Source organism: Colius striatus, chromosome 1 (genome assembly GCF_028858725.1).
Source record: "Colius striatus isolate bColStr4 chromosome 1, bColStr4.1.hap1, whole genome shotgun sequence".
NCBI classification, from domain to species: domain Eukaryota; kingdom Metazoa; phylum Chordata; class Aves; order Coliiformes; family Coliidae; genus Colius; species Colius striatus.
Window position 1 is genome coordinate 1,083,380 of NC_084759.1, and position 12,491 is coordinate 1,095,870.

Here is a 12,491-nt window from a genome sequence, read left to right on the forward strand (position 1 = left end):
GGAGGGCTGGGCTCCAGCAGCTCCAGGGGCTTCCCCAACCCAAAGGGCTCTGTGAGTGTCTCTGTGACCCAGTGTGGTAGGAGCTGGGGGGCAACTGGGGGCAACTGAGGCACGATGGCTGGGTCAGTTCCCTTGGTGTGAGGCTGTGGGCTGAGACCTGACGTGCTCATGGCATGTGGTGCCCTCTCCAGCTTGGTGGGAGGGCTCTGCTTTGGTTGCAGCTTGTAGGATAGTGCCTGGGGATGAAGGGGCTGCAGAGGGCTCTGGGCAGGCTGGAGCCATGGGCACAGGGCAATGGACTGAGGCTGAACAAGGGCAAGGGCCAGTGTCAGGACAAGGGGGAAGGGGCAGAGGCTGGAACACAGCAAGTGCCCCTGGCCCAGGAGAAGCAAGTGCTTTGGTGCTGAGGGGAGGGAGCCCTGGCCCAGGCTGCCCAGGGAGGGTGTGGAGGCTCCTGCTCAAGGTTCCCAACCCCAGCTGGACACGTTCCTGTGCCCCCTGAGCCAGGGGCAGCTGCTGGAGCAGGGGCTGGGCTGCAGCATCTCTCTGCCAGCCCCAGCACTGGGGGTTCTGTGAGGCTGGAAACCCCCAAGGCCACAGTGGATCTGCTGCTGGGGGTCAGTTGTGACATCAATTGAGCAGGAGGCAGGGACTGGGGTGGTGGCCCAACACTGGTGGGCTCAGAGGCACCTGCAGTTCCACTCCATGGCCATCCTCCAAAACGAACAGCACATGAGATTCCTCAGGGGGAAGCAGCCCTGGCTACCTGCTGGGATTACAGGGTGTCATCAGCCATCAGCTCTGACAAGGGCTGACATGATTATCACTCCAATGGCTCCTTAAAGTAATACAACAAGACTTCTGTCCTCCTGAGTCTTCAGTGATTCAATTAACATCATCTCCCCTCTTATTTTCCCCAGCCACATCAACCTGGTTTTAAATCAATGAGACCCACATTTCACAAGGAGCTTTTAGCATCCAGCATGGACCTGAGGGCAGCTCCCCCAGCCTGTTGCTCTCCCACCCCTTCTCCTGCCTCATGGCTCGAGAAACAGCCATCTCAGGCCACTTCACTGCACAAACACCTTCAGCTCATGCTAAGGAGCTGCCTCTGTCACTGCACCCTACCAAGCTGCCCCAGGGCTGGAGTGTGCACAGTCACTGCCCTGGGAACAGCCTCATCAAGGGGACACCCAGAGTAAGGCAAGAGAAGAGCCTGGATGGGAGAAGAAGCTGAGGACAACACTGCAGAGGGTTTAGCATCCAACCCCATCCTTGATTGGTGGCATCTGCTGGTGTCTCTGGCTGAGGGAGTGTGGGACACCAAACCAGCTCAACACAGCAGGGACAATCCTGCCCTTGGTCCCTCCTCCCTGGTAGATGCAGATGAAGCTGCCCACACTGGCCATGGTCAGGGGCTGGTTCCCATCTGATCACCTCCCATGGCTCTGCTGCCATCCCCATTCCTCAGGATCCACCTGCAGCCTCAGCACAAAGACTGTGTGGCCAGCAAAGGTGTTGCCAAGTCCCTTCTGCCCTTGAGAGGCCAGGCTGAAGGGACAGGGGGTGCAAGTGCTGAGCCAGCTGAGCTCCTCCAGCAAGGACAGAGCTGGTTGTCCATGATGCTGCCACTTGTGTGAGGTGCTTTGGGAAAGGAGAGGAAGGAAAACAGCCCCCCAGATGTTTCTGTCAGTGCTGTGTGTGTCCCCACAGTTCAGCCTTTGCCAGAGCTGTAGGAGCAGAGAATCCTTTGGGCTGGAGAAGCCCCTGAAGCTGCTGGAGCCCAGCCCTGAGCTCCCCCTGCCACAGCCAGCACTGAGCCACAGCCCTCAGCACCTCACCCCAGGGCTTTGGGATCCCTCCAGGGCTGGGTCATGCCCAGGGACAGGCATTTCACACCCTGCAGGGGGTTATTTTCCCCTCTGTGGTTTGCTGTAGTCTCTGTCACACCCTTTGCTCTCCCCCAGAGTGAGGATGCTCCCAAATCCCCAGCCCAGAAAGCCAGGAGGGGGCTGGAGGAGGAAGGGGGGAACCTGGGCAGGGCAAAGGGCCAGATGATGGAGGAGGAATCAGACATCAGTTGGGCTGGAGAAGCCCCTGAAGCTGCTGGAGCCCAGCCCTGAGCTCACCCTGCCACAGCCAGCACTGAGCCACAGCCCTCAGCACCTCAGCCCAGGGCTTTGGGATCCCTCCAGGGCTGGGCACTGCCCCAGCTCCCTGAGAAGCCTTCTAACTTGCCAGAGCAAATGTTCTGCACTGTTTCCCTCATCTGGATGCAGCTTCCATGCTTTGAAGGCTGAGGGTGCTTTCTTCTCTTGCTTTTCTCATTAAAAGCCTTTTTAGCAATTAGCCTGGGGCTCTTTAATCTTTCCCATCTGTGTTCCTGGCTGATACCTGCAGGTGAGCTGCTGCTTTATTTCCAGCAGGTTTCTGTCAGGGCAAAGCTCTTTGGCAGTGGATCCTTCACCAGGTTTTACTGGGATGAAGTTAAAGATGTGTGTGTCCTTCTGCAGCCTGATGCTCAGAGCTGAGAGCCCGTGAATCCCTGAGTGCTGGGGCTGGCAGAGCCCTGCAGAGCTGCTGCAGCCCAGCCCCTGCTCCTGCAGCTGCCCCTGGCTCAGGGGGCACAGGAACGTGTCCAGCTGGGGTTGGAAACCTCCTGAGCAGGAGCCTCCACACCCTCCCTGGGCAGCCTGGGCCAGGGCTCCCTCCCCTCAGCACCAAAGCACTTGCTCCTCCTGGGCCAGGGGCACATCCCCAGCACAAGTGACAGAACAAGAGGAAAGGGGCTGGAGCTGCCCCAGGGGAAGCTGAGGCTGGAGCTGAGGCAGAACTGTGTCCCTGAGAGGGGTGTCAGCCCCTGTGCCAGGCTGCCCAGGGAGCTGGGGCAGTGCCCAGCCCTGCAGGGATCCCAAAGCCCTGGGGTGAGGTGCTGAGGGCTGTGGCTCAGTGCTGGCTGTGGCAGGGGGAGCTCAGGGCTGGGCTCCAGCAGCTTCAGGGGCTTCTCCAGCCTCAGTCCCTGTGGGATTCCGTAGGGCAACATCACAAGCAGGTGACTAGAAGCATCATCACCCCTCTCTCCATCCCTCCACGTGTCCAGAGCTGTTACATTAATGACAAACACAGTGTCACTGCCAAGTTCTGTACCCACAGACACTTTAGAGAGGGATCTATTTGCTCCCCCTGCCCTGGGGGAAACTCTCCTTAAGCACTGTGACACAGACATCAATGTGCCTGCACTTAGAGCCTTATTGCTCCCAGGCTGTGAGACACAGGCTGCAGGGCCCTGTCTCATCATTCCTTCCCAAAGCCCAGTCTCCCAGGGTTTTAATTACTGGTCTGGAGTGGAAGGAGGATGGAGGGGGGGTCGATAGAGAGGCCCAGAACATATTGAGCCCCAACACTCCCAGGTTCTATTGCTCTAGTTAATCATCTCTTGCAAACTGTGCAGGGCAGCAGCAGGGATCGATCTGGAATTCATCACATTCCCCTGTCAGTGTGAGCAGGGACAGGGAGAAAAGGGCTGCTGGAGCTCTTGCATGGCAGCCAGCCTGGGCTGGGATGCTGGAGGGAACCCCCAGGCCACAGCAAACAGTTGGGGGGTCCCCAAACCTGGTGGGCTTGATGGGCTCAAGGGGAGGCCAACGAGGGCTGGTGCTGCCCTGGCATGAGCACTGAGCACAGCCAGGGCTGCAGGATGCCCAAGAGCAAGGGTTCTGCTCACAAGGGCTGAGGCACAGCCCTGTTCTTCACAGCACAATCAGCTCCTGACTCCACAGGTGAGGTAAAAGCCCAGGGAAGGCAGAGTAGCCTGTGGCTCTCACACCCTGCACTGGGCAGCTGTGATGGGTGACATGGAGCAAAGGGACAGCTTCCCCCAGCCCAGGCTGCTCCCAGCCCACTCCCAGCCCCAGCCAACCTGCCCCTGGGCACTGCCAGGGCTGGGGCAGCCACAGCCTCTCTGGGCAGCCTGTGCCAGGGCCTCAGCAGCCTCCCAGGGAACAGCTTCTGCCTCCCAGCTCCCCTCAGTCTCCCCTCTGGCCCTCTGGAGCCAGCAGCCCTTGTCCTGTCCCTCCAGCCCCTTGCACAAAGCCCCTGCCCATGTTCCTTGGGGGCCCTTTAGGGGCTGGAGGCTGCTCTGGGGTCTCCTGGAGCCTTCTCTTGCCCAGGCTGAGTCCCCCCATCTCTCTCAGCCTGTGTGCAGAGCAGAGGGGCTGCAGCCCTCACATCATCCCTGTGGCTCCTCTGGGCTCACTCCAGCATCCCCAGGTCTGGGGGATCTCCCTTTAAACATCCTTGACTTGAAACCAAACCACACACCCAAGTGGCACCTCCTGAGCCTTTCAGCACCTTGCAGGAGCCTTTAGGTGCTTGTGAGTGTTGCTGAGGTGCCCCTGAGCTCAGGCTTCTGTTCCCCAGGCTGAGCAGCCCCAGGGCTGCAGCCTTTCCTCCTCACACACATGTTGCAGCCCCTCAGCACCTTGGCAGCCCTGCACTGGCCTCTCTGCAGCACTTCCCTGGCTCTCTGAGCCCACCCTGTTGAGCTCAGATCCTCAAATCCCAGTTGGCTTTCTGGGCTGGCTCACAGCCAGGTTTCCACCCACCAGCACCCCCCAAGTCCTTCTCCCCAGGGCTGCTGCCCATCCACTCCTCCCCCAGCCTGGATCTGTGCCTGGGATTGCTCTGAGCCATGGGCAGGACCCTGCACTTGACCATCTTTTGCTCCATGATGCTCACATGCTCCCACCTCTCCAACCTGTCCAGCTCCCTCTGCATTCCAGCCCAAACCTCAGTGTAGTTCAGGAGCAGAGACCAACCTCCCCAGGCACAGGCTGCTGTGAGGGAGTGTCAGAGAGTGCTGCTGTGTCCCCTCAGGCTCCTCTTCTCCAGGCTCAACACCCCCATTCCCTCAGCCCCTGCCCAGCCCCTTGTGCTCCAGCCCCTTCCCCAGCTCTGTGCCTGGCTCTGGCCACACTGCAGCCCCTCAGTACCACCCCAGCCTTCAATTAACCATCTGACAGTCAGCTGTAAGTCAGGAGGAAGCCAGTCAGGAGCCCAAAGCCCATCCCAAGTCTCCTGCAGACCCTTGCTGGACAGCAAGGGGGGTGGTAGGACCACGAGCCATTGGGGAGGTTCAGTGTGAGCACCAGCAATGGTGTGGAGCTGGAGGGCAGGAATACACCCAGTGTGCTTCCACACCCTGAGCTGGGGGTCACAGAACCCCACAACCCCTGAGTGCTTGGGGTGTGCAGGGCCCTGCAGAGCTGCTGCAGCCCCAGCCCCTGCTCCAGCAGCTGCCCCTGGCTCAGGGGGCACAGGAACGTGTCCAGCTGGGGTTGGGAACCTCCTGAGCAGGAGCCTCCACACCCTCCCTGGGCAGCCTGGGCCAGGGCTCCCTCCCCTCAGCACCAAAGCACTTGCTCCTGAGCCTTTCAGCACCTTGCAGGAGCCTTTAGGTGCTTGTGAGTGTTGCTGAGGTGCCCCTGAGCTCAGGCTTCTGTTCCCCAGGCTGAGCAGACCCAGGGCTGCAGCCTTTCCCCATCAGAAGTGTTCTGAACCAAGCTGCTGTCACAGGTGAGGGAGCACTGGCAGGGGCTGCCCAGATGGGCTGTGGAGGCTCCTTCTCTGCAGCCATCCCAAGCCCAGCTGGATGAGTCCCTGTGTGCCCTGCTCTAGGTGCTGCTGCTCTGGCAGGGGGTTGCACTGGATGAGCTTTGCAGGTCCCTTCCAGCCCTTGAGATCTGTGATTGCTTAAGGAACACACAGATCCCTGAGTGCTGGGGCTGGCAGGGCCCTGCAGAGCTGCTGCAGCCCCAGCCCCTGCTCCAGCAGCTGCCCCTGGCTCAGGGGCACAGGGACCCATCCAGGGGCACTGCATAAAGTCCCAGTTCCCCACAGATCAGGGCCTGCCTGGATCCCTCTGGCTACCTGCATTTCAGCAACAGGTTCTGGAGCAGAATCAGACTTAGGGGGGTGCTGCAAGGCTGCTGAGCCCTGTGGCAAGGGGTCCCTGTTGCCTGCAGCAAGCTGAAGCCTTTCCCACAGCAGATTTCAACAGCAACATAAGAAAAGCCCCACTTAACCCAAAGAAACTTCCACCCTCCAGGAGCTGAAACCCCTCTTTGCCTCCTTCCCCATCAAACACAAAGCCCTCTGCACCCAGCCTGCCTTTTGCAGCAAGGGCTGCCCTGGGATGGCTCCAAGCTCCTCCCCACCATCCCCAACATTTAATGGTGTCAGCCCAGGTCAGGAGACTGTGAAATGTCAGCCACAACTGCCCCAAAAAGGACAAGAGAGCAGCCCCTGGGGCTCACATTGAGCTGGGCACACACATGCTGGTCAGAAGGCAAAGGGGTCAAGGCACTCAATGGGTCACAAAGGGCTGAGGGGCTGTGGGGTGAGGGGGCAAGTGCAGGAGGGGCTGCCCCTGAAATGGAACCTCACAGTGGGGAGGTTGTTTTGGCAGAGAGGGGCCTGGGCAGTTAATGGCTTTGGCCCCTGAGGGCAGGGCACCAAGGGAAGGAAATGTTGGGGAGTGAGTAAATGGGCAGTTGGTTAAAAACAGGCAGGTGTAGGGGTGGGTGAGGGAGGGAGGGAGCCTGAGGAGCCTGTTCCCTGTCACAACCAGGAGCCTGGCCCATGGGGGGATGGCAAAGGCACAGGGGAAATGATCCTGACACAGGGCCCTGGGGGCAGGAACACTCACAGGGGTGTTTGATCCCTGCTCCTGGGACTCAGCCCTGTGTCCATCACAAGCAGAAGAGGGAGGGAGGGAAGAGCCCCAGTTCCTGAGGACACCCTGGAGTCTGGCACCAGCAGTGAAACTCCCTGAAAGGGGATGGAGGGAATGGAAGGGCTGCCTGGAGCACTGTCAGCTCCCAGGATCCCCAAATCCCTGAGTGCTGGGGCTGGCAGGGCCCTGCAGAGCTCATCCAGCCCCTGCCCCTGCTCCAGCAGCTGCCCCTGGCTCAGGGGGCACAGGAACGTGTCCAGCTGGGGTTGGGAACCTCAGAGAAGGAGCCTCCACACCCTCCCTGGGCAGCCTGGGCCAGGGCTCCCTCCCCTCAGCACCAAAGCACTTGCTCCTGAGCCTTTCAGCACCTTGCAGGAGCCTTTAGGTGCTTGTGAGTGTTGCTGAGGTGCCCCTGAGCTCAGGCTTCTGTTCCCCAGGCTGAGCAGCCCCAGGGCTGCAGCCTTTCCTCCTCACACACAAGTTGCAGCCCCTCAGCACCTTGGCAGCCCTGCACTGGCCTCTCTGCAGCACTTCCCTGTCTCTCTGCAGCTGGGCAGCCCAGCCCTGGCCACAGCACTGCAGATGTGGCCTCCCCACTGCAGCTGGGGCAGAGCACAGGGGCAGCACAAGAGTTCACCTGACAAGGAGGGGAGGCACAGTTCTAACTCTGAGCACTGAGGGGATGGGCTGGAGGCTACAGATGAAGCTGGAGAACACTGCAAAGTGGGAAGTGATTGTGTCCCCCTGTGCTGGGCCCTGGGGAGGCTGCAGCTCCAGGGCTCACCCACTGCCACAGGGACACTGAGGGGCTGCAGCGTGGCCACATACACAAGAGGAAAGGGGCTGGAGTTGTCCCAGGGGAGGTTGAGGCTGGAGCTGAGGCAGAACTGTTTCCCTGAGAGGGGTGTCAGCCCTGTGCCAGGCTGCCCAGGGAGCTGGGGCAGTGCCCAGCCCTGGAGGGATCCCAAAGCCCTGGGGTGAGGTGCTGAGGCTGTGGCTCAGTGCTGGCTGTGGCAGGGGGAGCTCAGGGCTGGGCTCCAGCAGCTTCAGGGGCTTCCCAAACCCAAATGATTCCCTGAAACTCAGCCTTGGCATCCCACAAGGAGCCCACAGTGACCTTTCCATCACACCAAGGGGCTGTGCTGGTGCTGGGCTGCTGGCCCCAGGCTGCAGGCACTGGGCACATGCTCCTGTGTCCAGTTGCCACTTGGAAATGCATCCCCAGTGCAGACCCTCCTGAACCCCTCTCCAGAAGGATTTCTTTGGGGCTGCATGAGGAATGGAACAGTGCTGAGTGACCACTGCAGTGCTACAGCTGCCTGACTTCACAACCATCCCTTCCACAACCCCTGTCAGTCCCTCCCAGCCCTACAGACTCTTAGCTGCTTGTTATTGTGACATCCAAGTGAGTTCTGAGCTGAGGCACTTGGCTCCCAACAAAGGGCTCTCTGTGAGCACTCAGTGGGCACTCCCAGCTCCAGAAGCAGCTTTTGAACACAGACAACAGTTCTGTCTATGAAGGGAGCTCTGCACTGTGCCAGAGCTGAGCTGAGCACAGATGAGCTGCAAGTGCTCCTTCCAATTCCTTCTTCACCAGAGGAAAACTCCTTAGTGCCAGCTGATCTGCACCAGCCTTTTCAACCTGTGCTCAGGGGAACTGAGCAGCTGCCTCTTCACAGCAGCTCCCCTCCCCTCCCAACACACACACACACAACCTCTGAGGGGACTTCCCAAGGCACAAACAAGCAGCAGAGATCTTGCTGTGAAGAGGGTTATTGCATCTTCTCTCCAGAGGGTCCAGAGGGCAGCTGGAGGCTGGACAAGCACCCACTGAACACAGGCAGCAGGAGTCAGATGCTCTGCCAAGGCCTCAGGTTCAGTGTGGCTGCAGCTCCTCCTTGGGCTGCACTCAGGGAGCAGCTTTGGCTCAGCACCCCAATGGGCCACACTCAGTTCTGTCTGAGGGCTCCCCAGTGAGCACTTGCACCCACTGCCCCAGCAGCTGTGTGCTCCCTCAGCTCCCTTCCCTGCCAGCATCCCCCAGGAACCCCAGCTAAAGCCATTTGCAATTGGTTTTCTCTCAGTAGCTCCTATTTTGGGGGTTAATTTATAGCCAAGAGGTAGGGTTCTGGTATCTGTCAGGCTCCCAGAGAGAAATCCTGCCCCAGAGTTAACTGTGGAGTTCAGTGCTGATGAATGTCAACCTTTCACTCCTGTTTTTGTGCCTGGGAAAGATGAGGAGTGCACAGGACAGATGAGCAGCAAGGTTCAATGTCCCTACAATGATTTCCCCTCATCTCTTCAGGGCATGTTTACCCTTCACAGATGCTACTTTCCATTATCTGTTTAGTTGCTTTTAGAAGGAGCAAGCTGCATGTCAGCCTGCCTCCCCATTACCTGCCTGCTGCCCTGGACTGAACTCCTCAGGTGCCCCCACCATGGAGATGAGATCCCTGAGCATCTGCCTCAGAGACCTGCTGGGGCCTGTCCCCAGTGCAGGGAGGGACTGTCAGGGTTCAGCTCTTCCCAGCAGCCTGAAAACAGGAACTACATTGCTGCTTCTTGCTTCTTTTACCCTGAGAGGGTGTCAGCCCTGTGCCAGGCTGCCCAGGGAGCTGGGGCAGTGCCCAGCCCTGCAGGGATCCCAAAGCCCTGGGGTGAGGTGCTGAGGGCTGTGGCTCAGTGCTGGCTGTGGCAGGGGGAGCTCAGGGCTGGGCTCCAGCAGCTTCAGGGGCTTCTCCAGTCCAAAGGATTCTCTGCTCCTACAGCTCTGGCAAAGGCTGAACTGTGGGTACACACACAGCACTGACAGAAACATCTGGGGCTCTGTTTTCCTTCCTCTCCTTTCCCAAAGCACCTCACACAAGTGGCAGCATCATGGACAACCAGCTCTGTCCTTGCTGGAGGAGCTCAGCTGGCTCAGCACTTGCACCCCCTGTCCCTTCAGCCTGGCCTCTCAAGGGCAGAAGGGACTTGGCAACACCTTTGCTGGCCACACAGTCTTTGTGCTGAGGCTGCAGGTGGATCCTGAGGAATGGGGATGGCAGCAGAGCCATGGGAGGTGATCAGATGGGAACCAGCCCCCTGATCATGGCCAGTGTGGGCAGCTTCATCTGCATCTACCAGGGAGGAGCTGGGGCAGAACTGTTTCCCTGAGAGGGGTGTCAGCCCTGTGCCAGGCTGCCCAGGGAGCTGGGGCAGTGCCCAGCCCTGGAGGGATCCCAAAGCCCTGGGGTGAGGTGCTGAGGGCTGTGGCTCAGTGCTGGCTGTGGCAGGGGGAGCTCAGGGCTGGGCTCCAGCAGCTTCAGGGGCTTCTCCAACAGTGACTGTTTGCAGTGAGGGGAGCTCAGGGCTCCATCCTTGCCTTTGGGGTCTTCTGTACCTGTGTGCTGCAGCATCCCAGAGCCCCCACGTTACTGGGGAGGGATCTGCTCTGGACATGAGGCACTGGAGAGGTGCCAGAGCCACAGGGAGTGGCTGAGGGTCCCTCAGCAGTGCAGCTCATGTGAAATCTGCTGGAGATGACCTTGGGCAGTTTTGGGTCCTCCTGGTGAAACCACAGAGCACTTCCCATGGATCCTCAGCAGGACAAGGGCTGCTGGCTCCAGAGGCCAGAGGGGAGACTGAGGGGAGCTGGGAGGCAGAAGCTGTTCCCTGGGAGGCTGCTGAGCCCTGGCACAGGCTGCCCAGAGAGGCTGTGGCTGCCCCAGCCCTGGCAGTGCCCAGGGGCAGGTTGGCTGGGGCTGGGAGCAGCCTGGGCTGGGGGAAGCTGTCCCTGGGGCCATGGGGATGCAACAAGATGATCCTGAAGGTCCCTTCCAACCCAAACCCCTCTGTGATTCAGTGGATGTCACTTGACTGTCCCCTCTGAGGTGCCCCTGGCTCTAGATTACAGACCCATAGAGATACTTACAGTGGGAACTTATGACTTGAGGGATCTTTCCCAAAGCTAAATGGCTCCAGGATACTAAACAGGGCAATGTGTAGGGTTATAGCATGGTTCAGGTTGGGAGAGACCTCAGGAGGGCTCTAGACCCAGCTCCTGTTGAAGGCAGGGTTGGCTGGGAGGCCAAGGCAGCTTTACTCAGAGCTTTGGCCTTGTGAGGGGAAAAGCTCCTCAGCACTGGTACAGGAGGAGAAGATGCATTTGGCTGCAGAACAGGGATGTACTGCCATGAGCACGTCTCTTGCTGCATTCTCCTGCTCTTCTTTTACCAGGATGGACATTTGTGTCTGTGTGACATCTGCAGGGGCAACAGAGTCCCCCAGGCCTCCAGGTTTGTGTCCTGTGACCACAGCACCCCCACCACAAGGATTGGAACCCTCCCTGCAAGGTCACCTGGGACACCCTCAATCACTTGGGTTGGAGAAGCCCCTGAAGCTGCTGGAGCCCAGCCCTGAGCTCACCCTGCCACAGCCAGCACTGAGCCACAGCCCTCAGCACCTCACCCCAGGGCTTTGGGATCCCTCCAGGGCTGGGCACTGCCCCAGCTCCCTGGGCAGCCTGGCACAGGGCTGACACCCCTCTCAGGGAAACAGTTCTGCCTCAGCTCCAGCCTCAGCCTCCCCTGGGACAACCTGAACCCCTTTCCTCTTGTCCTGGGGAGCAGAGCTTGACCCCCAGCTCCCTGCAGCCTCCAGTCAGGGAGCTGCAGACACTGCTCCCATCTCCCTTCAGCCCTGCACCCTGCTGCCACCCCAGAGCTGGATCTGCCCTTTGCTTCTTGCCCCCCTGGGCACGCTGCTGCCTCCTGCTCAGCCCCTGGCACCAACCCCCCCAGGCCCTTTCCCTGCAGCAGTTCCCAGCCTGGAGCTGCCTGGCCTTGGGGTGGCCCAAGGGCAGGATTTGGCCCTTGCCCTTGTTCAGCCTCAGCCCATTGCCCTGTGCCCATGGCTCCAGCCTGCCCAGGGCCCTGTGCAGCCCCTTGCTGCCCTCTCACACACCCACACACCCACCCAGCTGCAGCCTGAGCTGCTGCCCTCGATCATGTCGAGCGCTGACAACATCAGTGTGACCCTTGACAGCTCTGTGAGGCAGATGAAGTGCTCCTGCTTGGCTGGAGCTCTGCAACTCACCTCCATCCAGCAGCAGTTGGACTGTCAGGTAGTCATCAGCCAGCACAGCATAGTGCAGGGCTGTGCAGCCCCTGAAGTTGGCTCTGACGTTGAGGCGGTTGTTGAAATCGTCCTCCCGGCTCACGAGGACTGTGGGGAGGGAAGAAACGGGAAAGCTCAGCTCACCCACACCAAGAGCTGCTTGTCTGGGTGAGCAACAGCAGCACAGAGCATCCCCCATCATTCTGGATGGCTTGGGAAAGGCTTGGTGGCCTTTTCCAGCATCAGGAGCCTGGGAGGTGTTTCAGGTGCTGGCTGTCACTGGGCAGGCACAGAGGAGGCTGAAGAGAGCAGGAGGGAAAGCTCCCAGCCTGGTTGCAAGCACAGCCTCTGTGTATCTGCTTAGTGAAAACAGCATTCAACACAAGGACATGATGACTGTGTCCTCCTGAGCCTTTCAGCACCTTGCAGGAGCCTTTAGGTGCTTGTGAGTGTTGCTGAGGTGCCCCTGAGCTCAGGCTTCTGTTCCCCAGGCTGAGCAGCCCCAGGGCTGCAGCCTTTCCCCATCAGAAGTGTTCTGAACCAAGCTGCTGTCACAGGTGAGGGAGCACTGGCAGGGGCTGCCCAGATGGGCTGTGGAGGCTCCTTCTCTGCAGCCATCCCAACCCCAGCTGGATGAGTCCCTGTGTGCCCTGCTCTAGGT

At 59.8% G+C, this 12,491-nt stretch overlaps 1 protein-coding gene across 1 annotated transcript in view; it reads right to left on the reverse strand.

Annotated features, from left to right (window-relative positions):
- Positions 1–12,491, reverse strand: part of CLPB (ClpB family mitochondrial disaggregase) — a 99,785-nt gene that overhangs the window by 48,136 nt on the left and 39,158 nt on the right. Inside the window, exon 6 of the mRNA XM_062020314.1 lies at positions 11,810–11,938. Coding sequence (XP_061876298.1) covers positions 11,810–11,938 — 129 coding nt within the window. The remainder of the gene's footprint in view (positions 1–11,809; positions 11,939–12,491) is intronic.